The following is a 24,055-nucleotide window of genomic DNA, read 5'->3' as shown; positions in this document are numbered from 1 at the left end:
GCAGCCCCATGTTAGGAGCTAAGAGTTTCCACAGCACAGCAGGGAACTCTGCTTTTCCTCTGGGCACTCTTGGTGCTAGGAAATGGCAGGATTCCCCGGGGCAGGATAGCAGGCATCTAGCTGGTATCTTGAATCCTAATAGGATCCTGTTTATGTTTGTAACAGATTGAGCTTTTCTTTTTGAATATGCTTCAGGCACTGGAATCATATTGCTACATTTGTGATTTTTTTACCCCTGGCAACCTGAAGCAGTGATGAGCTCTGTACACCTCTTCTGCCTTTCAGGATGAAGTCAAGACCCTTCCCTGTTTTTCTGGAGAAGAAAAGTCTGCCGTCGGCCAGCCTCTCTAAGAGAACCTGGGATGGAACAGCAGGCAAGTTAAAGGGTTGTCAGTAGGAATCTGTTTAAGCATCGCATGGAAGCAGGTGATGCAAGTAGGTAGATGTTACTATGATTAAGCAAATGATCACAGTTTCTCATATGGTCCTCCTCAGTGAACAATATCCCAAAGTGGGTGCCCGTTAGCACATCCAGGAGAGACAGGATACACATGCTGAAGAGATACATCTGCCATGCTTGAAGAATCTGGGTTGGATTCTTGGCCCCAAACCCCATGTCTCACATAAACATTATCCCTTGGTCCATTTTTTTTTTCCTTTAAGTCACTGTTGATGAGATTAGATTCCAGTGTCTTTCCCTAATTACATCCCAAAGTTCTGGATTCTTTGGGCTCCCCTCCTCCTTGTGGCGTTTCTCCTGAGATAGGATGCTCCCTTTAACGGGAGGTTCAGAGCAGTGAAAGATGATCCAACAACCTCCACTCACCCACAGAGGAGATGTCCACGCAGTGCTCGTCGCTGGAGTCCCGTGCCATGGCCTCAGTCCGGCTCCTTTTGATGGTTGCCCTCCGAAGCACTACACCAGGGAAGCAAGGGGCAGAGAGAGGACATGAGAATCACTGATCAGGCTGGTCAAAACAGGACTGTAGCCTAGAGGCACCTGTGACACAGATGCCTGCCTTTAAATACCCGAATCAGGGTGAGAGAAGTAACAAACGTCTACAGAAACGTGGCTCCCCTGCTCAGCAGCGCCTCTGACACACGAGGCTCTTGAATCCCATGCAACAAGGCTCCTGACTCCTTGCGGGAGCTCTTTTAAACGCAGTAGGTAAACAGGCACCCTGTATCTATTTGTTCTGGCTCTTACATAAACAATGTCACTTCTTGCCAATGAAAGTGGTCCCAAGATGTCCCCCACAAATTGTCAAAGAAGATCCCTTTCTGAACCACTGGTTGTATGATGGCTTTTTCATTGCCCATTATCAATCACACGCCCTGGAACGAAACAACTCTTGGATTTCATTTTCATCACTTTAAAAAGCATTTAAACCCATGACTCAATTCCCTTCCTTTTAAAGCATGAGGGATTTTATGACAGAGAGACTCGCATTTCAAATCCCAAAGCACCCCTCTTTTCTTTCTTTCTCCTCTTGATCAAGAGACATAGCCGCCACAGATGAGGGGGCAGATGAGAGAGCAATGAGGCCTTGGAGCACTTCCTTACCTTCTAAGGCTGACGTTCCAGCATTTTTGTTTTCTTCAGCAAGCATGACTTCCTCTATATGGAAACAAATGGTTTAGTAAATTATCAGTAAATGCCAAATTATTTTGCGGAATGAAAATCCCTGAGGAACAGCTCTGGCTCCAGGGCAACATGGAGAGAGAGCGGAGTTCAGAGCTGGTTGCAAGCACCAGCATCAGAAAGACATCAAGGGTCACAGACGGAGCATCAGAACAGAAAGGAAGGTCTTTGGTGAAGGGGGCACCGGGGGTGATGGGTTAAGATTCAGCTCTTTGTCTGAAACACCAAAGAATAAACAGCTATTTAGGAGAATAAACAGCTCTGAGAGCGAGAGGTGATCTTTTTAACTAAAATCCTCCTAAATTGCTAAAAACAAAAAATTTCCATTTCTGTTTTCTTGTATCCAGTTTCCTTAAAGCTATCCTAGCAACAGGAGCTTCCTTAATTTTGCTTGCAGTAGCTCCCAGGTCATAACACCTCCCCCTCATTCAGAAGATGAGACCACGTTTATGGGGTCTAGCCTACTTCTTTCAGGAAGGGGCGTAGGAAGATGCTCACCGCCCCTCAAAGAGAGGAGCAGCCTTGTGGCCTTGCTTCTTCTCTCCCCACCATGTCCATCCTGCCTTGTTGAGCAGAGCCTGAGTTGAAGAGGCTTCAGCCCGTCACGAAATTGTCCCTGTGACTTAATAAAATATAAATATTTGGTTTTTGTTCACCATTTAGGCACAGAGCTTCCAAAGCCCGTGGGATGTACTGTCTTTTGTATGCTAATGGGATGACTCACTGAGGGAGAGGCCTACATAGTGTAAGGAGGGGGGACAGTCACTCAAAAAGCCCCACCACATGATTAGAAGGTTGTAGCTTTCAGTCTCATCCCCTTCCCACCTCTCAGGAGGGGAGAGGGGCTTGACACTATCAGTCACCAATGGCCGATGATCCAATCATTCCGGTCTGCATAAGGGAACCTCCATTTAAAACCCTACATGGGACTTCCCTGGTGGTACAGTGGGCAGGAATCTGCCCGCCAATGCAGGAGACACAGGTTCGATCCCTGGTCAGGGAAGATTCCACACATCATGGAGTCACTAAAGCCTGTGTAACACAACTACTGAAGCCCGAGAGACTAGAGCCTGCGCTTCACAGCAAGGGAAGCCCCTGTGGTGAGAAGCCCACACACCACCATGAGAGCAGCCCCCACTCGCCGCAACTAGAAAAGGCCGAACACAGGACCAAAGACCCCGCACAATCAAACACAAATAAATGAATCATTTTTTAAAATCAACCAAAAAATACCCCTACAGGTGGGGCCCAGCTTGCTGACAGGTTGGTGAGCCCATCAGGGTGCTAGGAGGGTGATGTGCCCGGATGTGCTTGTCAGCTCCGGGGTTCACCCATATCCCTACCCCCTATATCTTACCCTGTGTATCTCTTCAATTTGGCTGTTACTGACTTGCATTCTTCATAATAAACTGGTGGTAGTTTTTTCCTGAGTTCTGTAAGTCATTCTAATGAATTAGCAAATCTGGAACCCTTTGAATTTGTCCTCAGCCAGGAAGAAGTATAGGTCACCTGGGGACCCTACTGTGGCTGGTGTGTGAAGGAGAGATAGGCACATGGGGTGGAGCCCTTCGCTTGTGGGGTCTGCACTCACTTTGGGTGGTGTTCAGTGTCAGAACTGAATTGAATGGCTGGATATCCCACGGGTAATAGAGAGGGAAAGAGCTGGTTGGCGTTGGAGGGCATTATTTGGTTGCTGGCATTTGTAAAACCACGACTCAGTTCCCTGGACTCCCCTTGTGACTCCCCAGGAGCAGTCCTGTACTCCACAGAGGTGTCATCATGGGTGAGACACTATTTTCTGCCAAGACTTATTAGAATATGCCTCTCTAAAGAGAAGCAAAAGGCAAAGGAGAAAGGGAAAGATATCCAATTGAATGCAGAGTTCCAGAGAATAGCAAGGAAAGATAAGGAAGCCTTCCTAAGCAAACAATGAGAAGAAATAGAGGATAACAATAGAATGGGAAAGACTAGAAATCTCTTCAAGAAAACTGGAGATACCAAGGGAACATTTCTTGCAAAGACAGGCACAATAAGGACAAAAATTGCAAGGACCTAATAGAAGCAGAAGAGATTAAGAAGAGGTGGCAAGAATACACATAAAAGGTCTTAATGACCTGGATAACCACGATGGTATGGTCACTCATCTAGAGTCAAACATCCTAGAATGTGAAGTGCAGTGGAAGTGCAGGAAGCGTTACTATGAACAAAGCTAGTGGAGGTGATGGAATTCTGGCATGAGTTATTTCAAACCATAAAAGATGATGCTGTTAAAATACTGTACTCAATATGCCAGCAAATTTGGAAAACTCAATGGCAGCCACAAGACTGGAAAAGATCAGCTTTCATCCCAATACCAAAGAAAGGGAATGTCAAAGAATGTTCAAACTACCATACAATTACACTCATTTCACATGTTAGCAAGGTAGTGCTCAAAATCGTTCAAGCTAGGCTTTAGCAGTACTTGAACTGAGAACTTCCAGATGTACACGCTGAATTTAGAAAAGGTAGAGGAACCAGAGATCAGGTTGCCAACATTCATTGGATCACAGAAAAAGGAAGGGAATTCCAGAAAAACAGCTACCTCTGCTTCACTGAATACACTAAAACCTTTCACTGTGTGGATCACAATAAACTGTGGAAAATTTTTAAAGAGAAGGTAATACCAAACCACCTTACTGTCTCCTGAGAAACCTATAGGCAGGACAAAAAGCAACAGTTAAAACTGGACATGGAACAATGAACTGGTTCAAAATTGGGAAAGCAGTACATCAAAGCTGTGTACTGTCACCCTGCTTATTTAACTTATATGCAGAGCACATCATGTGAAATGCCAGGCTGAATAAAGCACAAGCTGAAATCAAGATTGCTAGTTCAGTTCAGTTCAGTCACTCAGTTGTGTCCGACTCTTTGCGACCCCATGAATAGCAGCACGCCAGGCCTCCCTGTCCATCACCAACTCCTGGAGTTCACTGACTCCCGTCCATCAAGTCAGTGATGCCATCCAGCCATCTCATCCTCTGTCGTCCCCTTCTCCTCCTGCCCTCAATCCCTTCCAGCATCAGAGTCTTTTCCAATGAGTCAACTGTTCGCATGAGGTGGCCAAAGTACTGGAGTTTCAGCTTCAGCATCATTCCCTCCAAAGAAAGATGGCTAGGAGAAATATCAATAACCTCAGATATGCAGATAACACCACTCTAATAGCAGAAAGCAAAGATAAACTAAAGAGCCTCTTGAAGAAGGTGAAAGAGGAGAGCAAAATAGCTGGCTTAAAACTCAACATTCAAAAAACTAAGATCACGGTAACTGGTCCCATCAGGATGAATAGATGGGGAAAAATTGGAAACAGTGACAGAATTTATTTTCTTGGGCTCCAAAATCACTGAAGATAGTGACTGCAGCCATGAAATTAAAAAACTCTTGTTCCTTGAAAGAAAAGCTGTGACAAACCTCGACAGTGTATTAAAAAGCAGAGACATCATTTTGCCAACAAAGGTCCACATAGTTAAAGCCATGGTTTTTCCAGTAGTCATGTATGGATGTGAGAGTTGGACCATAATGAAGGCTGAGTGCAGAAGAATTGATGCTTTTGAACTGTGATACTGGAGAAGACTCAAGAGTCCTTTGGATCGCAAGAAGACCAAACCAGTCAATCCTAAAGGAAATCAACCCTGAATATACATTGGAAGGACTAATGCTGAAGCTCCAACACTTTGGCCACCTGATGCAAAGAACTGACTCATTGGAAAAGACCCTCATGCTCGGAAAGATGGAAGGCAGGAGAAAGGGGAGATGAGATGGTTGGATGGTATCACTGACTCAATGGACATGAATTTGAGCAAACTCCGGGAAATAATGGAGGACAGCAAGGCCTGGTGTTCTGCAGTCCATGGGGTCGCAAAGAGTCGGGCAAGACTTAGCAACTGAACAACAACATCCCTCAAATGTATCAACAAAACAGACCTTCTGTCGCACATATAGTGGGATTCTGCACCCCCTATTGAGAGTGGTGTGGATGAGTTTTGATCCCCACTTCTGTCTCAGCCATAAGCGAGGGGACCTGGAAGTGCCAGCAATCATTCCCTAAGATCCCAGCTGCTGGGGATAAGCCTGCAGCAGTTCTATTAAGCAATGGTTTAATTTAAGCACTTCTAACAAGTACAAAGACAAGCATAAAAGGGTAAAGTTATTACCATAATTCCACCTGCATATAAAACTAAGAGTATGTAATGTATTTCCCAGGGAGGGGAACATGTTGAGGCTCGGAATGTACCACGCAGGATGGCCATTATAAAGTCATAACATTTAGTTTTCTTTTTAAAGTACAGCCCTCTGGCAAAACTAAGTTAACAGGCTAAGTGTTATTGGTGGGATGCTCCTTGATGTGCACATAGAAGGTTTGAAGGTCACTGACAGCACTGGCTTTTGGAGGTCATCCTTTTAAAATTAGGTACTTGTTAAATACCTCTTAGCCACATGAATGACCTCAGCCAGAGAGTCTTTTTCACTCTGCGCAGTGTCTGGGGCTTTGGGGTGGGCAGATTCGAGGACCCCTGAGGCAGGAGGAGGGTGGATGGTGCCGTTGAGTACCTCTGGGGAGCGCTCAAGGGCTCCTGATGGGCTGGCACCACCCCCTCCCCCAATGTCTTTTGCCAAGTTCCCTTTGGAACTTGCGAGTGTCTTTCCAGGGAAACGTAACCCATATGTCTCTGAATCACTCACACTCCATTTGTAAAGGGAAGGGCCAGGAAGCACAATTTGACGTCGCAGTGCGTCTTTTTTTCTTAGAAGGAGAAGAGAGCAGGCTTTGCCAACTGGAAGAAAGTAGGAGCCTTGGAATTCTGCATTATTTTGAAAAGCAGAGCCGCAAAGAGCAACATCCTGAGCCCCCTGACCCTGAAGGGGGCCGTGGGAAGGGCGTGGAGGGTTCTCTTTGGAGTTTGCTGCCAGCCTGCTCACTAGGGTGGTCTGTCAGATGGCTCCCTTGCCCAGGAAGCCAGGGGCAGTTGGGAGCTTTAAGCTGCCAGGCTGGCCTGGAGGCAAATCTGTTGAGTTGCTGTTCCAAGAAGAGGGAGGGAAGATTCAAGTCCATGTCCACACAAGAGTCTCAGAGGAGCAAGGATGAAATGGGAATACAATCACCACTCCATGGCTCTTGCTTCCAGAAGCAGCAAAGAAATGCAGATAGTCCCAGATGAGGAGTGGCTTTTACTTGGCTTTGGCATGGCACCTCGCATCATACCTGCTCTGTCACCAGCTAGATGATCAAATGTTGACTCCTGAGCTGAGACAGCCTGCATGTGTTGTGGTCAGAATAGGAGTCATAGCATCCATCATTCCAAAGCTTAGAGAAGAAGGGTCAGGCCACTAAGTACCCCATCCTATTCCAAATTCTTCCCCGAGAGATCTCTTTGTGCTCTGCTTTTCTACCAGGAGCAGAGCAAAGATGCTGACTGTCATGCTTTTATTTTTTATTAAAAAAAATGTACTGTTTGTTCAGTAAGAAAATGAAGACATATAACACCAGTGCAATGCAACCTTTAAAATAACAAGGAAAGCAAATGTATCTCTTCACTGACGGATATGGGGTGATCGACGCCCCTCATAAACAGCAGAGCCACCGTCACTCTTGAGTTTGGAGGCTCTCTGTGGGTTCGTAAAATCAGGATAAACCTGGACCTTTCCTCAGGGCTGGGCAACAATTATTCCCAAGGCTGAGCCATGAGTGAGGAGCTGATGACAGCAAGGAACAGGGAAAACCAGTTCTCAGCACCATCTCTTAGCAGGCCTACTGCAGTAGTCTCACTATCGGTCTCCCTGCTCAGGCCTGGGTCTTCCTACCGTCTGTTCTCAACGCAGCAACCAAGTGCTTCTTTAAATCTTAAACAGAGCATGTCCCTTCTCTGCTCATGACCCCCCGTGGTTCTCACTTGACTCGCAGGAAAGCCCTGAACTTTCTTTACAAGGGCCAGTAAAGGTTCTACAGGCTCTGCCGCCTGCTCCCACCACGAGAATGCCTTCACCCCAGCTCCCGCCCTCCCCTGCTCACTCCTCAGGCAGTTCCTGGCGCCCTCTGGATCTCCTCCCACCTTAGAGCCAGGACACTGGGGTATGCTTCCTTCAGAGCTCCCTGTGGCTCACCCTCTCACCTCCTTCACATCTCTCCCCAAATAGGTCTACCCTGACTCTCCAGCTAAAACTACAACTCACCCTAAACCCCTAACCCTACCTTGATCTGTTTTCATTGTACTTGAAAGTGGACACTTTTGTCACTCAGTGGTATCCAACTCTTGTGACCCCATGGACTGTATGTAGCTGCCAGGTTCCCCTATTCAGGGGATTTCCCAGTCAAGGAGCCTGGAGTGGGTAGCCATTTCCTTCTTCAGGGGATCTTCCCAGCTGAGGGACTGAACCCAGGTCTCCTGCATTGCTGGTGGATTCTTTACCATCTAAGCCACCAGGAAAGCACTTCGTTGTACTTACTACCCTATGAAAAATTACTCCTTATTTTGTTCATCACTGCCTTCCCAGCTATAGGGTAATTGAGCTCCACGAGAGTAGAGCTCTGGCTCACTGCTGTATCACAAATGCCTAGAACAGGACTTGGCACAAAGTACGCTCTCAATAAATATCTATGGATGGAACGGACTATTGTTAGTAGTAACGGTAGTAGTGTGAAATGGCATCAACCCAGACTTAGCTCTTGCACTTGGTTATGTGAACTTTTACTCAGTTCACCTTGCTAAAATGTCTGCCTCCTGAAAGATGTTTGGTAGAAGAACAGGGACAGATCCAAAGGGAGAAAATGGGACCAGTTGGGAACCCCCAAAGCCAACGAGTCATTTCCAGCTTCTCTCTGCTCTGGTCTAGACTGGCCCTTTGAGCAGAAGTACTGGGAATGGGTACTGGGTAGGTTCCAGATATCTGTGCAGCCCATCACCAACCTCCTCCAGCCCCCAGGTCTTACCTGCTTTGTCTATCCAGGCGCGGTACCCGTTCAGCTCACGCTCGATCTGCTGCTGGCGCCGCAGTTTCATGAAGGCTCTCCGGTTCTCCACTCTCTCTCTCTCTTTGGCAAATTCCCTGTGGACAGAGTGGGTAAGATTCACTAGGTTTGGGCAGTGCCATGGTCAAAAGAGAGAGTGAAGCAAGCAGGAGCGCAAGTGTTTGAGCAGGCACCGTGTAGACCCCATTCCCTTTGTCCCCGCCTGCAACTATGATCTTGAAATGTTGCACAGAAATGAACTTCGTTCAGCCTCTTGCAGGAAGTCTTCTTGGATCAGTTTCATTTCAGTCAGCACTAAAACTTTCTGCTTGCTCTGTTTTTTTCTTTTTTTCCCCCCCCAATATAAATTATCTTCTTGAAATAAAATGCAATAAAGCTAGAAATCAATAACAAAAAGACAGCTAGAAAACACTCATATACTTGGAAATGAATGAATACACCATTAAGAAATCCATCAAAGAAAAAAATTAAATAGAAATTAGAAAATAACAATCATACATATAAAACGTGTACTATGAGTATATCAGGTTCTTGGAAAGAAACTTATACTAGAATATTATTTTAAAAAGCTGAAATTAATAACATTTGTATTAATTTCCTTTTTTGTACTTATAAAGGCGAGATTTTTTTTCTTTAATTTTACTGGAGTATGGTTGCTTTACAATATTTTTGCTATATAGCAAAGTGCCTGATCTCATCTGCTTGCTCTGTTCTGAAAGCTACTGACTTAGTAATGGGACGAGCTAGGTTCCAGAATGCTATATATTACGTGGCTCTGGCTACAACAGAAACTCAACCCTCTGAGGGGTCAAACTATCCTTTATGCCTTTAATAACAACAGTGACTACTGTCTATTGATTGATGATTATGTGCCAGCCCTATATGAAGTTTTTCATATCCATTAATTCATTTGATCTTCACAATCACCCTATGATGTAAGCACTATTAAAACCCTATTTAACAGATAGGGAAACCAAGGCTTAGGGGAGGGCAGTCGCTTGTCACTTACTGGGATCTGAACTCTACCCATCAAGCTGGTGGCCTGACCCACTGAGCGTGGTGCTTGGTATGCGCTGCCACTGAAGACCACGACACTGATGCCCTGAAGGGTTGAAATGCTGTTTGAAGATGGTTGGTCAAGGTTGGATAAGAAAGGAAAGGACACAGGAAGGGCACACGGCTCCAGAAGAAAGTGGGAGGGTGGGGTGGGGTGGAGGGGAAAACAAGACAGGGGGATAAAACCAGCATGAGGGTCAGACGGAAGACACAGCCTGTAACAGGGCACAGAGCCACTGCGGCAAAAGACGATTAAAACAAAGCCACCCACTAAAGCCCCGTGGGAAAAGGAAGAGGGGAGAGGAATGAGGACTCCCTGGCAGAGAGGAAGATGGTGAGATTCGACGAGCGAGCAAATGGGGATCAAGAAATATTCACTGGCTAGTAGGCCCCTCCGGACATTTGCACCAATGCCCTTCTCATCATCAAACACCCTTCCAGCCAGAACACCTCTTGCTAGCACAGTGCCTCCCAGCCACGGCTCATGCATTCTCCTACTTCCCTGAAAGCTGTTCCACTTATTCTTGGGCTCTCCATCAACAAAGAGCAGTAACCTGAAGGTAACAGAGTCCAGCACCCACTGAGGGTCCTGCTATCTACTCCCTCATGTCCAGGGAGGAGGAGGGGAACCAGGGGCTAAGGGACATGCCCCATCCCCAGTGCAAGAGAGGGAGGGGTGCCAATCTACCATGAGGCAGGGGGATATCTGGCCCCTCCTTCCAAAACAGAGGGGATTCCTTGGGCACAGGCACCTTACAGAGGTCACAATCCGGGTAAAGGCACCAGGACAAGGCAAACTGGAAGAAATTCCCTTGGACTTGGTGTCAGGTTCAGTGGGTTCTACTAAGGGTGTCTTGGGGGAAGGAAGAGTTGACTAGGAACAGTGAGAGTCAGACTTCCCTGGTGGTTCAGACAGTAAAGCATCTGCCTACAATGCAGGAGACCTGGGTTTGATCCCTGGGTCGGGAAGATCCTCTGGAGGAGGAAATGGCAACCCACTCCAGTACTCTTGCCTGGAATATCCCATGGACGGAGGAGAGTGGTACACTATAGCCCATGGGGTCGCAAAGAGTAGGACATGACTGAGAGACTTCACTTTCTTTTACACTTTCAGTGAGAGTCAGGGTAACAGAATTTAAGCCCTGGAGCACCTCTTTTTTCCACCTCGTCTTCTGGATTTCAGCAGGTAAGAAAGTAACAAGGAGCTATCTTGGTTCATGGTGTTACCATCTACCAAAGCTCTTACCTTTGGTTCTTTGTCTTCCTATCCCTGTCATTGTTCTGTCGGTTCTGTCTTCAAAATGGCACTTGGATCCACCCTCCCTCTTCATTCTTACTGCCTCGGTCTAGGACCTCACCTTTTTCTGCCTGGACTACTGAAATAGCATGTACCTGGTCTCTTGGCCACCTGCCTCTTCTCGCTTCATTTCACCTATTTCACAGCAATTAGAATTATCTTTTTAAAATATGCACTCAATCTTACCATGTCCGAACCTAACATAACAACCACACTGAGTGACGCTGGTGGAGCACTTTCTAATTTCCAAGTTCCTTCATCCATTTTGTACATTTAATCTTTGCAACCAAAATGAGAAGGCAGCAAAACAGATATTTTCAGCCTCAACTTAAAAGTTAAACCACTCATTCAAGTTTAACTAAGAGATGGAGCCAGGTTTGGAACCCTAGGCCTCTCTGTTCTAAGAACCCAGCTTTCCCACATATCTGCCTAGCCCAGTGGCATATTTATAGGCAGCTTTCTACCTTTTCATACGTGTGTGCCTTCATTTTTCAACTATGCTCTAAGGGAATCCAGGAGGGTTTAGCAGGATGCAGTATTTTGAACAAGACCTTGAAACAGGAGAATTTAAGCACAAATTTTTCAACTATGCTCTAAGGGAATCCAGGAGGGTTTAGCAGGATGCAGTATTTTGAACAAGACCTTGAAACAGGAGAATTTAAGCACACTATGGGGCTTTCCAGGTGCCTCAGTGGTAAAGAGTCTGCCTGCAATGCAGGAGACATGGCTTCAGTCCCTGGGTCAGGAAGATCCCCTGGAAGAGGCAATGGCAACCCACTTCAGTATTCCTGCCTGGAGAATCCCATGGACCGAGGAGCCTGATGGGCTACAGTTCACGGGGTCACAAAGAGTCAGACACAACTGAGCACACACATACATAAGTGAGCTATGAGCAGAGAAACACGATAATCCTTTAGCATCTGCCTTATTACCAACATCTCCATTTTCCAGCTCAGAAAACTGAATCTAACGGGAGTTAAGTGGTCATTTGAAACGGCAAGTGTCCTAAGACACAGTGCCACTAAGAGGAACCATGACCCTCAGATCCTATAAATTCCCTCTTCTATCTTCTCTTCCTTCACCTCTCCTCCACCAGCTGCTAAATACCTAACAGACCTTTCAAAGTCCTTCATGGTTAGATCTGGACCTTTCTTTCAAACCTCACTTCCCATCAATCCAATCTACCTCGTGCCTACCTGCAGCCCCACTCTAGCCAAGCTCCAGCCACAGCCCACTTCCCACGGTTCCCGAAAGAGCAGTGAGGGATCTAAAGGTTTAATTATGCTGGCCTAGAACCCAGACTGACCTGCCTGAGTCTGTTAAAACCCTTCAAGGCCAGGTTGAAACGTCACCTCTAATGTTTAGCTCGCCGCTCTCCCTTGCCCCAAGTCTTCTGACCTCTGTTATACCTTCTCTTTGTCTCTTCAAAGCTCGTCTTACAGCCAGACGTCTATGGCAGTGAGCTATACGTGTGACTGTCTCTCTCCCTCTCTGTGAGCTTTTTGTGGAAACATTCTGTCTTACTCAACTTTGCATCCTCCAGGACTAGACTAGGCCTGGTGTGTGGTACTTATTTAATAGATTTTTTTTTTAATTACAATATCTAGGCTAACTTGAAAACCATACTGATAGATCTGCCCTGAATCCCAAAGGCTTAAATGAAGGGACGCAGCATCTCTGCATGGACCCAAGCAGAGCCTGGTGAACGAACAAGAACAGAGCAGTCGCCAGGTAACTCCTGGACACGGCCACCCCTATGTTTCTTTGTTTGGCTCCACTGAAATCTCCGTAGCATTAGTCTAGGCAGTGTGCAGCGTGTCACCTCTACCCAATCCCCAGAATGACCACGTGGCTTCATTTCTGGTAGGAGAGGCAAGTCATCCCGGCCTCATCTCTCTTTATCTTTGGAAGTTTCCTGGCTCCAGTCTCACCAGCTGGTTTCCCTGCTCTCCTCTGCCACTGCAGGCCCCCGTTTCCTCCCACCCTCCCACCTGGCATCCTACAGGCCCAGAGCCCAACAAATCTGGCTTGGACTTTTTAAGAAGCCTCTTGGCTAAAAGAAACAGAGTGTGCACCAACAGGGAAACTTTCTAAGCAGCTTTCTGCACGTCAGTGGAGGGGAAGAAGGGCTGTGTTTGGAGGCCTTCTGTATTATGTTGATCAATCGGCTTGTTTTGTGTTTCAGTTGGGAGCCCAGGGCACAAAGTGTGGCACCATATCGTTCATGACACTTCCCACCTCTCCCTTGCTGTCACAGTGTTTGTGCCAAGGCTTCTCTCTCTGACAGGTCTGAAGGTTCCATGAGGCCAAGTAGAGTCAGAGTCACACCACATTCCAACAAGGACCTGGGAAGTTTAACCCACAGCCAAATATTATAGCAGATACTACATATTACAAAAATAAAGTATTAAGGACAGCTAATGTTCATAAGCCACATTAGTAAAAGTCTCATTTTCTAAATCACTTTCATGTAAATTATTTCATGTAGATTTGCGGAAACCCTGGGAGAATCAGAAAGGTTACTCGCTCAAAATGACCAAGTTAGCAGGAGACAGAGCCGGAATTTAAACGAATGTCTTTTGATTCCAGATCAAGTGCTGTTTCTACAAGGCCTGAGCGGTCTTCCCTGTGTCTAGCAGTCACATTTAAAACCCACAAAAGGGATTTATTCTTCAGCCAGAGGTTGAGGAAAATAAAGACATAGAAACAAATTTTTGTTGTTTTTTGAAAAGGACTATCTTTTAAATTGAGAGAGCAGCATATAATCCATTGTTCTGTGTTGGGTTAATAAGGACCTATTATAAAACTTGTAGCATTAGTCAAGTTAGTGAGGTACTGCTTGAATTTGTGTACCCTACTCACCATTTATATGTATATTGCATTCTGGAGAAAGCAGGGACATACAGGCTTTAGCTCCATTACCTGCCCCAAATAAGTGATTATTCTAACCTTAGATACAACACGCTTGCCAATCTCATGAGCATATATGTAGCCAGACTGAGGAAAGGGACGTGTGTTCCTCCTTCTGGCCCCTCTCTTCCCCTGAGGACCTGAATACTCTCTCCTCTTCATAGAGGATTATCCTGGAGTTATTTCGATGACGATGCTTTTGCAAAGATAAAACATATGGCCGTTACCTTATTTAGCCATCCACTGCCAAACTTCTTAATGAAACGTGCCTCAAGGAATGGCCCTGTGAATATCTTATCCAGTTTCTTTGGATTAAGCCACAGGAAGTTCCAAAGGAGAAAATCTGACACGAGAAGAGTGTTCATGTCCCCTAAGTCCACCTAGCATTAACCTACGGCTCAAGGAAAGAGGATGGGTAATCCGCTCCTTTTCATTTGCTCCATCCAGTGTTTCTACACCCTAGATGTAGCAGAATTCAGACTGGGATGCATCTAGACTTCAGAATTTCAAACCAGGCAAACAAAAATAAACCCCCACGTGATGCAGCATAAATACAACCAAGTCTACTCTTGCAGAGAGGTGCTCCAGTAACCACTGGTGCTGAAAAAACTGAGTAGTAAAGCTCTCTGCCTCAGCTTCCTCTCCAGACAAGGCTGATGTTAGAAAACCACAAAATAAGCTCTGCTCATAACCAGAGTAGGAATGAATCTGTTTTAGTCTGAGAGTCCTGAATGGATTCTTGCAAGAGATTGTAAAATAATAAAAAGTCAATGAGATGGCAAGATACAGAATGAAAAGGCAACCTATGGAAACGAAGAAAACATGTGCAAACCATATATCTGATAAGGGGTTAATAGTCAAAATATATCAAGAACTTACGTAATTCAATAGCATAACAAAAACAAACCCATTCTAAAACACACAGAGGAACTAAATAGACATTTTTTTCCAAAGAAGACATACAAATGACCAACAGGTACATGAAAAAGTACTCAAATTACTAATCATTGGGGAAATGCAAATCAAAACTACACGTGATATAAAAGTTCTTACCAAAAACACGAGAGACAACTATTGGGGAGAATGTGGAGAAAATGGGACCCTTTTGCACTATTGGCCCGAATATAAATTCCTGCAGCCACTATGGAAAACAGCATGAAGGTTCCTCAAAATATTGAAAATAGAATTACCATATGGTTTAGCAATCCCACTTCTTGGTATATATATTCAAAGGAATTGAAATTACTATCTCAAAGAGATTCTGTAGCCCTATGTTCATTGCAGCATTATTTATAATAGCCAGAACAGGGAAACAATCTACATCTCCATCTATGTGCATGTACATACATAGACACACAACAGGGTATTATGCAGCCATAATAAAGAAGGAAATCCTGCCATTTGGGACAATATAGATAGACCTTGAAGGCGTTATGCTAAGTAAAATATGTCAGACAGAGAAAGCCAAGTACTGTAGGATCTCATTTATGTGTGTAACTTAAAAAAAACTGAACTCAGAAACAGAATATTTTGGTTGCCAGAGGTGGGGGTAGGGGCTGGGGGAAATGGGTGAAGGTGGTCAATAGGTACCCATTTCCAGTTACAAGATAAACAAGTTCTGAGGATGTGGCACACAGCATATAGACAATAGTTAACAGTATTGTGCACGTTTCAAAGTTGCTAAGAGAGTAAATCTTGAAAGTTCTCATCATAAGAGAAAAATGTAACCATGTGATGCGATGGACGTTAACTAAACCTATTGTGGTGATCATTTTACAGTACTCACAAATACTGAATCATTTTATATATCTTAAATAAATGCAGTGTTATATGTCAGTTATATCACAATAAAACCGGTGGGGGGGATAACCTATCACATTTCATTGGAATGCTTCTTAACCAATTCTGTTACTCATAATGTTTGGTTGTCTTTTTCCCCCTGGGAAGATAACCTACAGTTACCACACAGAAGGAGGATGATGTGAAGAGGAGCACAGATGAGCCTCTCTTCTGGTTGTCTCATGTGCTTGCAAGGTTTGGCTTTCTAAACTTCAGCTACTGGAACTAGGGAGGAGGCCGATCTCACCATACTGCATGGTTAAGTACACTTTTCTTCTTACATTCAAGTTAGTAACTTTACACTTGTGACTGCTTTTGTTTTTTAGCAGTTTATATGAGAGGCATAATTTGTACAAATAAACTATTCATACATAGCCAATTACATATTATTCCTGATTAAAGTGGAAGAATGATAAAGATAATCTCAGATGAGGTGTGTTTATCATATGTGACTAGGGGGTATGTGAAGTCATATTTAGGTTAATATTCAATTGATTTCTATTTGATGAACTTCTAGACTTACAGAGGAGCCCCAGATAATTCACACAGTGGCTCTTCTGCCTATTAATAAACTAAAGTGATTGGTATGGATCCACAGGGTGATGGGAGGGGCTTTGGCCTTTCACGTTGCTAGAATTCTCTGTGAGATGACTAACTGTTGGGGGTTGGAGTGAGCTTCACTGAAGAGTTGCTCCAACTGGAAATTCCTGCCCACGTTATGTCACCTCAGAGTCTCAGTGTATCTGAACAGGCACCTCTGTATTCACCTAATGGGGAAGATGTTCTGGTAGGTCTGTGTAACAACACTCTACTGGAGGACTACATGGCTCCCAGTTCTGGCTTCTAGCTCCAGACCTCTCCTCCGGGTTCAGTCCAAGCAGGAAGCTTTGTTTACTGATGCAGAGGCCCTTGCTGTTGTCATGGCAACCAAAAGGAAGATAAAGCCTGCCTGGAGGGGCTGGCCCCTGTGACTCAAAGATCTGTTTATCTTCACTTCTGTACACACTTGTACGCTTCATCACACACACACTGGCATGAACAGGCACATGCTCACGCTGGCATGCAGAAGCATATGTGGACGACGGACTCTGCCAAGCTCACATGTGGCCACGTCATATTCCTATTAATATTCAAAGCCCACATTTCTAAAGTGCTTCACTGCATGAGGGGAATCTTGCCAGTCCTCCTGTAACACGTTTGCTTTAGGAAACAGGACTTAGGTTAGACATTAAAAAAAAAAAATCTTTGACCCTACCTGTTTCGAAATTAACAAAGGAGGGGGGTTCAGGATTGGGAACACGTGTACACCTGTGGTGGATTCATGTTGATGTATGGCAAAACCAATACAATATTGTAAAGTAAAAATAAAATAAAATAAAATGATAAAAAAAAAGAAGTTGGGGAAGGTCATACAGGCAATTGTGTGTTGGCAGTATTTTCATTTCAATTTCACTGGAGAATGGCATGAGTGGGGGTTTGAGTGGCATGAGTTTCATGGCCCATAAAACAATTTTTCAGTGTGCTAGGAGCCTGGGGAACATTTTCTCCCATTTTTCAGAGGAGCAAACACAGCCCAGAGAAGGTAAATAGCTTCCTGAAGGTCACACGGTTCAGCTGTATTACAGTTATTTATACCTTATCCCTTGATTTGTTCCAGAAAGGATTTAAGGAGACTTAGGATGTCAATAAATAAAGGCCAAAACAGCAGCCGATCCTCTAAATGCCATCCAGTGTTGACTCTAATAAGCAGAATGGATGGGCATGCTGGAGGGTGAGGAATGCATGAACTGAGGCACTGCATCACACTACATCGCTTCTCCTTAGAGATCAGGGCCTTTCGAAGAGCTCCTCCAATGAGCAGAAGTCCTTCCCTAAATCAGAGAAGGCAAATAAATAGCCTTGCACACAGCACGATGGTCCACCCTGACTCTGCCATACTACTCCCACAGCGATGAAAGAAAGGCCATGAGTCTCACAGGCCAGAATAGCAAGTGGGAGGACCTGACGAATCACATTCCCGAGTCTTGCCTTTTACAGGCAAGGAACTTGAGGTGCAGAGAGGTCAGGGGGCTTGACCCAAGGCCGGCAGTGCATGTGGCTGCTGATCTAGAGCATCACTTTCATCTCCAGGTTCAAAGTCAGTGCCATTCACATCTTCATGATATTGCAATCATGAGACCCCAAGGAGGCAGATGATTTTAAGATGCTGGGGAAATTTTCATGGTCTTTTTTCTTTCCTGTTCTTCTTGACACTGAGATCTCATTTACTTATTTGAGATAAATAAATTTTAAATAAAAATAAAAAAGGCCTGGCAATTAGCATAAAGGAGATCACGAAGGAGCTATGTTTCCCTGTTTTGCTTTTTAACCTTGCAGTTGGTATAATCCAGACCATTATAGCACAATGATGAGAAGTTCTGAAACATGACTGAGCTGGGCTTGAATCGTGGTTCCATCAGGGTGGGACCTGTTCTGAAGCCTGAGTGTTTCCTCATTTGTAAAGTAGCAATAAACACCACACCTCTTTCAAACCATTCTGAGGATTAATTTAAATAAGAAATCCAAAGTGCAAAGTCTAGTGTCTAGCACAGAATCGGTATTGCAAGTGCCTATTTTAAGTATGTCTGACATTCCTAAGAATGTATCACAATTTACACAACCTACTATAAAGGCCCCTATCTATCTATCTATCTATCTGTCTATCTATCGATCTAGGTATGTACTCATTGTGCTTCCAAAATAAAATTTATTGAGTGCCTACTACCTGGTCAGCATTGCTTTAGCACATGGGGATACAGCAGCAAGCATAAAAGCAAAAACCCTTGGCCTCATGAAGCTTACATTCTAGTAAAGGAGACAGACAATAACCAGGATAATAAGCACAAATATAATGTTCAATACTGATAAGATGGAAAAACAAAGCATAGAAGGATAGTAAGTATGCGGAGAGGGTCTGGGGTTTGGGGGTCGAGTGGCTGGGAAAGGCCTCGCTGAGAAGACTTGAGAAGTGAGCCACACAGATGTCTGAGGAACAGTGTTCCAGAAGAGGCGGCCAGGGCAAGCTGTGGGCCAGGAACACCCTGGAGGAGCTTCCGCAGATAGATAGAAAGGAGCCCATATGGCTGGAGTGGATGGAATAAATGAAAAATCTAATAAGGTGAGCTCAGAGCGGGTAACAGGCCACGCGGAGGTAGGGGGCTAGACCATGTAAGACCATGGACAATAATCTGACTTTCATTTGGTGTCATCTGGAAACCATGGGGCGGGGTTTTGCAGCACAGGCGTCACATGATCTGATTCACGGTTTCACAGACTGTCTCTGACTGCCTGTTGAGAACAGACTGATGAAGGCTACAGGTGAAGGCAGGGAGACCTCCCAGGTTATTTCCAGATCATGGCGGCTGCCTCAGCCAGAGTGGCGGGAGTGGCGACATTGAGAAATCTTGGGATTCTGGGTATATTGCGATGTAGAGCTAGGAAAACTCGCTGACAGCTTAAACACAGACTATAAGAGAGACGTGAGTCAAAGAAGACCCACAAGGTTTTCTCCTTGAGCAACTAGAAGCATGGAGTTCAATAGAGTGAGATAGGAAAGATACCGTGAGGAGGTGTTTCTGGAGGGCAGACCAGGAGTTCAGCTGTGTATTAAGTCAGCTGGATATCCTGACACATTTACATTGAACAAAATTGGGCATCAATTCTCTGTTATCTACATGAAATGTGCCAGTCGCTTCAAACGTCATCTGCTGTGACTGAAACAGTCGCTGGAGACTATCTCCACACCCTTATTTCTCCTCCCCTGCCAGCAAGTGTTAGAAAGATGCTAACTAATTTTTCTGCAAGATGGAATCAAGAAATTGTTGCTATTGCTGCAAATACAATTCAAAACAAAACAAAACCCCACAAATACTCTTGAATGCTGCCCTACTTCACACTAATGAGCTTTATCATTTCCTTGTATTAGCAAAGATGACCATGGAACAGCAGGAACTATGAATCCTGGGAAAAGTTTTGAGTTCTCACAAGCTTGTCCTTTACAGACTTTCAGGAAGGGAATTAAGGGATCACCACTTTTTTTTTACCCCCACTTTGCAGATTGGGAAAATAAAGCCCTGAAGATGCAACCCTCTTAGGTATATATTATTCCTATCAATGTTTTCAGATGTGAACATAAACATATTGCCAGAATTTATTTTGAAGAATCTGTTCATTCTTTTTTTTTTTAATTTTATTTTTTTTTTAATTTTTAAAATCTTTAATTCTTACATGTGTTCCCAAACATGAACCCCCCTCCCCTCCCTCCCCATAACATCTCAGTGGGTCATCCCCATGCACCAACCCCAAGCATGCTGTATCCTGCGTCAGACATGGACTGGCGATTCAATTCTTACATGATAGTATACATGATAGAATGCCATTCTCCAAAATCATCCCACCCTCTCCCTCTCCCTCTGAGTCCAAAAGTTCGTTATACACAGCTGTGTCTTTTTTCCTGTCTTGCATACAGGGTCGTCATTGCCATATTTCTAAATTCCATATATATGTGTTAGTATACTGTATTGGTGTTTTTCTTTCTGGCTTACTTCACTCTGTATAATCGGCTCCAGTTTCATCCATCTCATCAGAACTGATTCAAATGAATTCTTTTTAATGGCTGAGTAATACTCCATTGTGTATATGTACCACAGCTTTCGTATCCATTCATCTGCTGATGGACATCTAGGTTGTTTCCATGTCCTGGCTATTATAAACAGTGCTGCGATGAACATTGGGGTACATGTGTCTCTTTCAATTCTGGTTTCCTCGGTGTGTATGCCCAGCAGTGGGATTGCTGGGTCATAAGGCAGTTCTATTTGTAATTTTTTAAGGAATCTCCACACTGTTCTCCATAGTGGCTGTACTAGTTTGCATTCCCACCAACAGTGTAGGAGGGTTCCCTTTTCTCCACACCCTCTCCAGCATTTATTGCTTGCAGATTTTTGGATCGCAGCCATTCTGACTGGTGTGAAGTGGTACCTCATTGTGGTCTTGATTTGCATTTCTCTGATAATGAGTGATGTTGAGCATCTTTTCATGTGTTTGTTAGCCATCTGTACGTCTTCTTTGGAGAAATGTCTATTTAGTTCTTTGGCCCATTTTTTGATTGGGTCATTTATTTTTCTGGAATTGAGCTGCATAAGTTGCTTGTATATTTTTGAGATTAGTTGTTTGTCAGTTGCTTCATTTGCTATTATTTTCTCCCATTCAGAAGGCTGTCTTTTCACCTTGCTTATAGTTTCCTTTGTTGTGCAGAAGCTTTTAATTTTAATTAGATCCCATTTGTTTATTTTTGCTTTTATTGCCAGAATTCTGGGATGTTCATTGTTCTTTAAAACTTAGGATGCAGGCTACATCAGTTCAGTGTGACTCTTGAAGTGACACAAGGTTACAAGGTGGAATTCTGATCTCCCTCCTCTGTCGAATTCTGCCCTGCCCCCACCCCAAGCTGCCCCTCCTCGCTTTAGCACACAGACACTTTGGAGGCACAAACGCAGGGACACACACGTTGCTTTCTCCCTCTCTGTGCACATAACAGTGTGTATTTCGGTCACAGTATTTCAGTGAGTTCAAAGCCCTGCAGTGCAGGAAGAAAAAGCCATGAGGGACGTCAGAGCATTTCATGTTCCTCCTCCTCCCCCATTTCCACCCCTCCACAGCACTCTAATTACAGTATGAAAGAGGCATCTTGACAAGGAACAAACGGCTGTGTTCTTTTCAGAGACACTTTCTGCACTCCTCTGAGAAGCTGCTGCAATCAGTACCCTCCCTGAAAGGTTTTGAGGTGTGTGAGGAGTGGGTGTGGTTGGGTTTGAGGGCATGACTGAGAGTTTATTACCAATTATACACAGAACACTGTGTGGGCACTTGGTTACTCTGTGTAAAAAGCCTTGAATTTCCCAGAATCCTTTGTTCCACTTTCCCAGATTATTTAAACATTAAAGGTTCCTCGTATTGGGTTGACCAAAATGTTTGAGGTTTTCTGTAACATCTTATGGAAAATCATGAATGAAGATTTTGGCCACCCATCTTCCTGGTTCAATATCAAAAGATTCTTCTCTGTTAAAACCGGCCCTTTCTTCTGCTTTGAGACAGACAAATAGAACCAAAGAGAAGGCCCAGGGCAGACAGAATAGGAACAGTGAAGGGTGAGGAGAAGAGCAGACATCTGAAGGAAAAACCAGAGACTTGCTGTAGGCTAACACACGGTGTGCTGATTCACCGCACAGAGACGCTGACCAGGCCTCCCCTCTCACTGACTTTTTAGATGTTCCATGAGGGGCTAGTAGGAGTTTTCATTGGCTCATCCATCCATCACATCCTCAGGGTACATCAGAGAGCCCCTCACACTTAATTCCATTGCCTCAGATGGGAAATTAGGCTTATAAGAGCAATTCTACTAGCTATGACAAACCCAGACAGCATATTAAAAAGCAGACACCTTACTTTGTCTACAAAGGTCCATCTAGTCAAGACTATGGTCTTTCCAGTGGTCATGCATGGATGTGAGAGTTGGGCCATAAAGAAAACTGAGTGCCAAAGAATTGATGCTTTTGAACGGTGTATTGGAGAAGACTCTTGAGAGTCCCTTGAACTGCAAGGAAATCCAACCAGTCCATCCTAAAGGAAATCAGTCCTGAATATTCACTGGAAGGACTGATGCTAAAGCTCCAATACTTTGGCCACCTGATGTGAAGAACTGACTCATCTGAAAAGATCCTGATGCTGGGAAAGATTGAAAGTGGGAGGAGAAGGGGAGGACAGAGGATGAGATGGTTGGATGACATCACCAACTCAAAGGACAAGAGTGTGAGTAAGCTCCGGAGTTGTTGATGGACAAGGAAGCCTGGCATGCTGTGCTCCATAGGGGTGGCAAAGACTTGGACACAACTGAGCGATTGAACTGAACTAAATATTTGGCTGGGTCACACAGTCTATACTAAAACAGCTATACCTCCACCATTTCTGGTCATTGTAATCGTCCACTTGCTGGTGACCCCGAGGGCAGGGACTGTGCCGAACCATTCTTGCTGAGCATTACACCCATGATCTCAGCGCAAATAAGCTGCTCAACAAACGTTTACTAAGTAAACGAAGGGTACCTCACAGGAGGGGCAACCATTGGACATGCAGCAGGCTCGGGTTCTAGAACAAGAGGTGAGACTGGGCCCAGTGGAGTGAGTGGGCCCTGGGCTGTGTCTCAGTCCTGGACCCTGTATGTGCAAGGCCAACAAGGGGCAGGGGGCACATGTGGGTGTGCAACACCAGCTTATTCTTTCAGGAGAAAGAAACTTCCTAGGTTTCTCTGCTTTGCTTCTTCTCTATCTCCTTGGTTCTCCTTAACATATGGGAGTGCTCCAGTGTCCAGGCCTAGGTCTTCTCCACTAGCCGTGTTCCCCTGAGATGATCCCACTGGGCCTACAGAGTCAACATCATCTCTATACCATCAAATCTATGACTCCAGCCCCAATTATCCAATGAGCTCCAAACCCATTTACACAACTGTCTGCTGTGTTCAGCAACCTGGGTGTCCGACAGGCATCTCAAACTCAACATGGCCAAAATTGAATTTCTTTCTCCCCCAAATCACTCCTCCTCTAGACTCTCCCACCTCAGTAAAGAATATCACCCACTCTAGGAGTCATTATCAGAGAAGACAATGGCACCCCACTCCAGTACTCTTGCCTGGAAAGTCCCATGGATGGAGGGGCCTGGTAGACTGCAGTCCATGGGGTCGTGAACAGTCGGACATGACTGAGCGACTTCACTTTCACTTTTCACTTTCATGCATTGGAGAAGGAAATGGCAACCCACTCCAGTGTTCTTTCCTGGAGAATCCCAGGGATGAGCGAGCCTGGTGGGCTGCCATCTCTGGGGTCGCACAGAGTTGGACAGAGTTGGTCGCACACAGTTCTTTCTTTTCTCTCGCTGCAGCCCTAGTCCAGTGAAACAGCAATTCCTGCCCGACTACTGTCTCCCTTAAACTTCTGGCCCCTGAGCCCAAGCAGCCCCAGTTTCTTACTGGACGTTCTCCACCTTCAGTGTCCTGCAGTAACCTCTCTAACTTACTTCCTGTTTCTACCCTTGCCCCAATCCCCCTATTTCCCTCACAAGAGAAAACTAAGGAGCAGCTTTTTAAATACAAGTTAGTCATGTTACCGTCCTGCTTCAGACTCTCCCCTGGCATCCCACAGTTGTCTACAAGACCCCACATGAGTCTGACTCTCTCCTCTGTCTCCTTGACTTCAGGGGACCTTTCCTGATTCAGAGA

At 44.9% G+C, this 24,055-nt stretch overlaps 1 protein-coding gene across 3 annotated transcripts in view; it reads right to left on the bottom strand.

The window, feature by feature from the left end:
* CACNA1E (calcium voltage-gated channel subunit alpha1 E) overlaps positions 1-24,055 on the bottom strand; it is a 333,421-nt gene that overhangs the window by 85,542 nt on the left and 223,824 nt on the right. For all 3 annotated transcript variants that reach the window (XM_068985905.1, XM_068985906.1, XM_068985907.1), the window contains exons 8-10: positions 8,607-8,722; positions 1,565-1,618; positions 827-916 (exon numbers count right to left, since the gene is read on the bottom strand). In XM_068985905.1, the coding sequence (XP_068842006.1) occupies positions 827-916; positions 1,565-1,618; positions 8,607-8,722 (260 nt within the window). The remainder of the gene's footprint in view (positions 1-826; positions 917-1,564; positions 1,619-8,606; positions 8,723-24,055) is intronic.

This window comes from Capricornis sumatraensis, chromosome 14 (genome assembly GCF_032405125.1).
Source record: "Capricornis sumatraensis isolate serow.1 chromosome 14, serow.2, whole genome shotgun sequence".
NCBI classification, from domain to species: Eukaryota; Metazoa; Chordata; class Mammalia; order Artiodactyla; family Bovidae; genus Capricornis; species Capricornis sumatraensis.
Note: the sequence above shows the minus strand (reverse complement) of the source record. Positions and strands in the feature narration are given on the sequence as shown.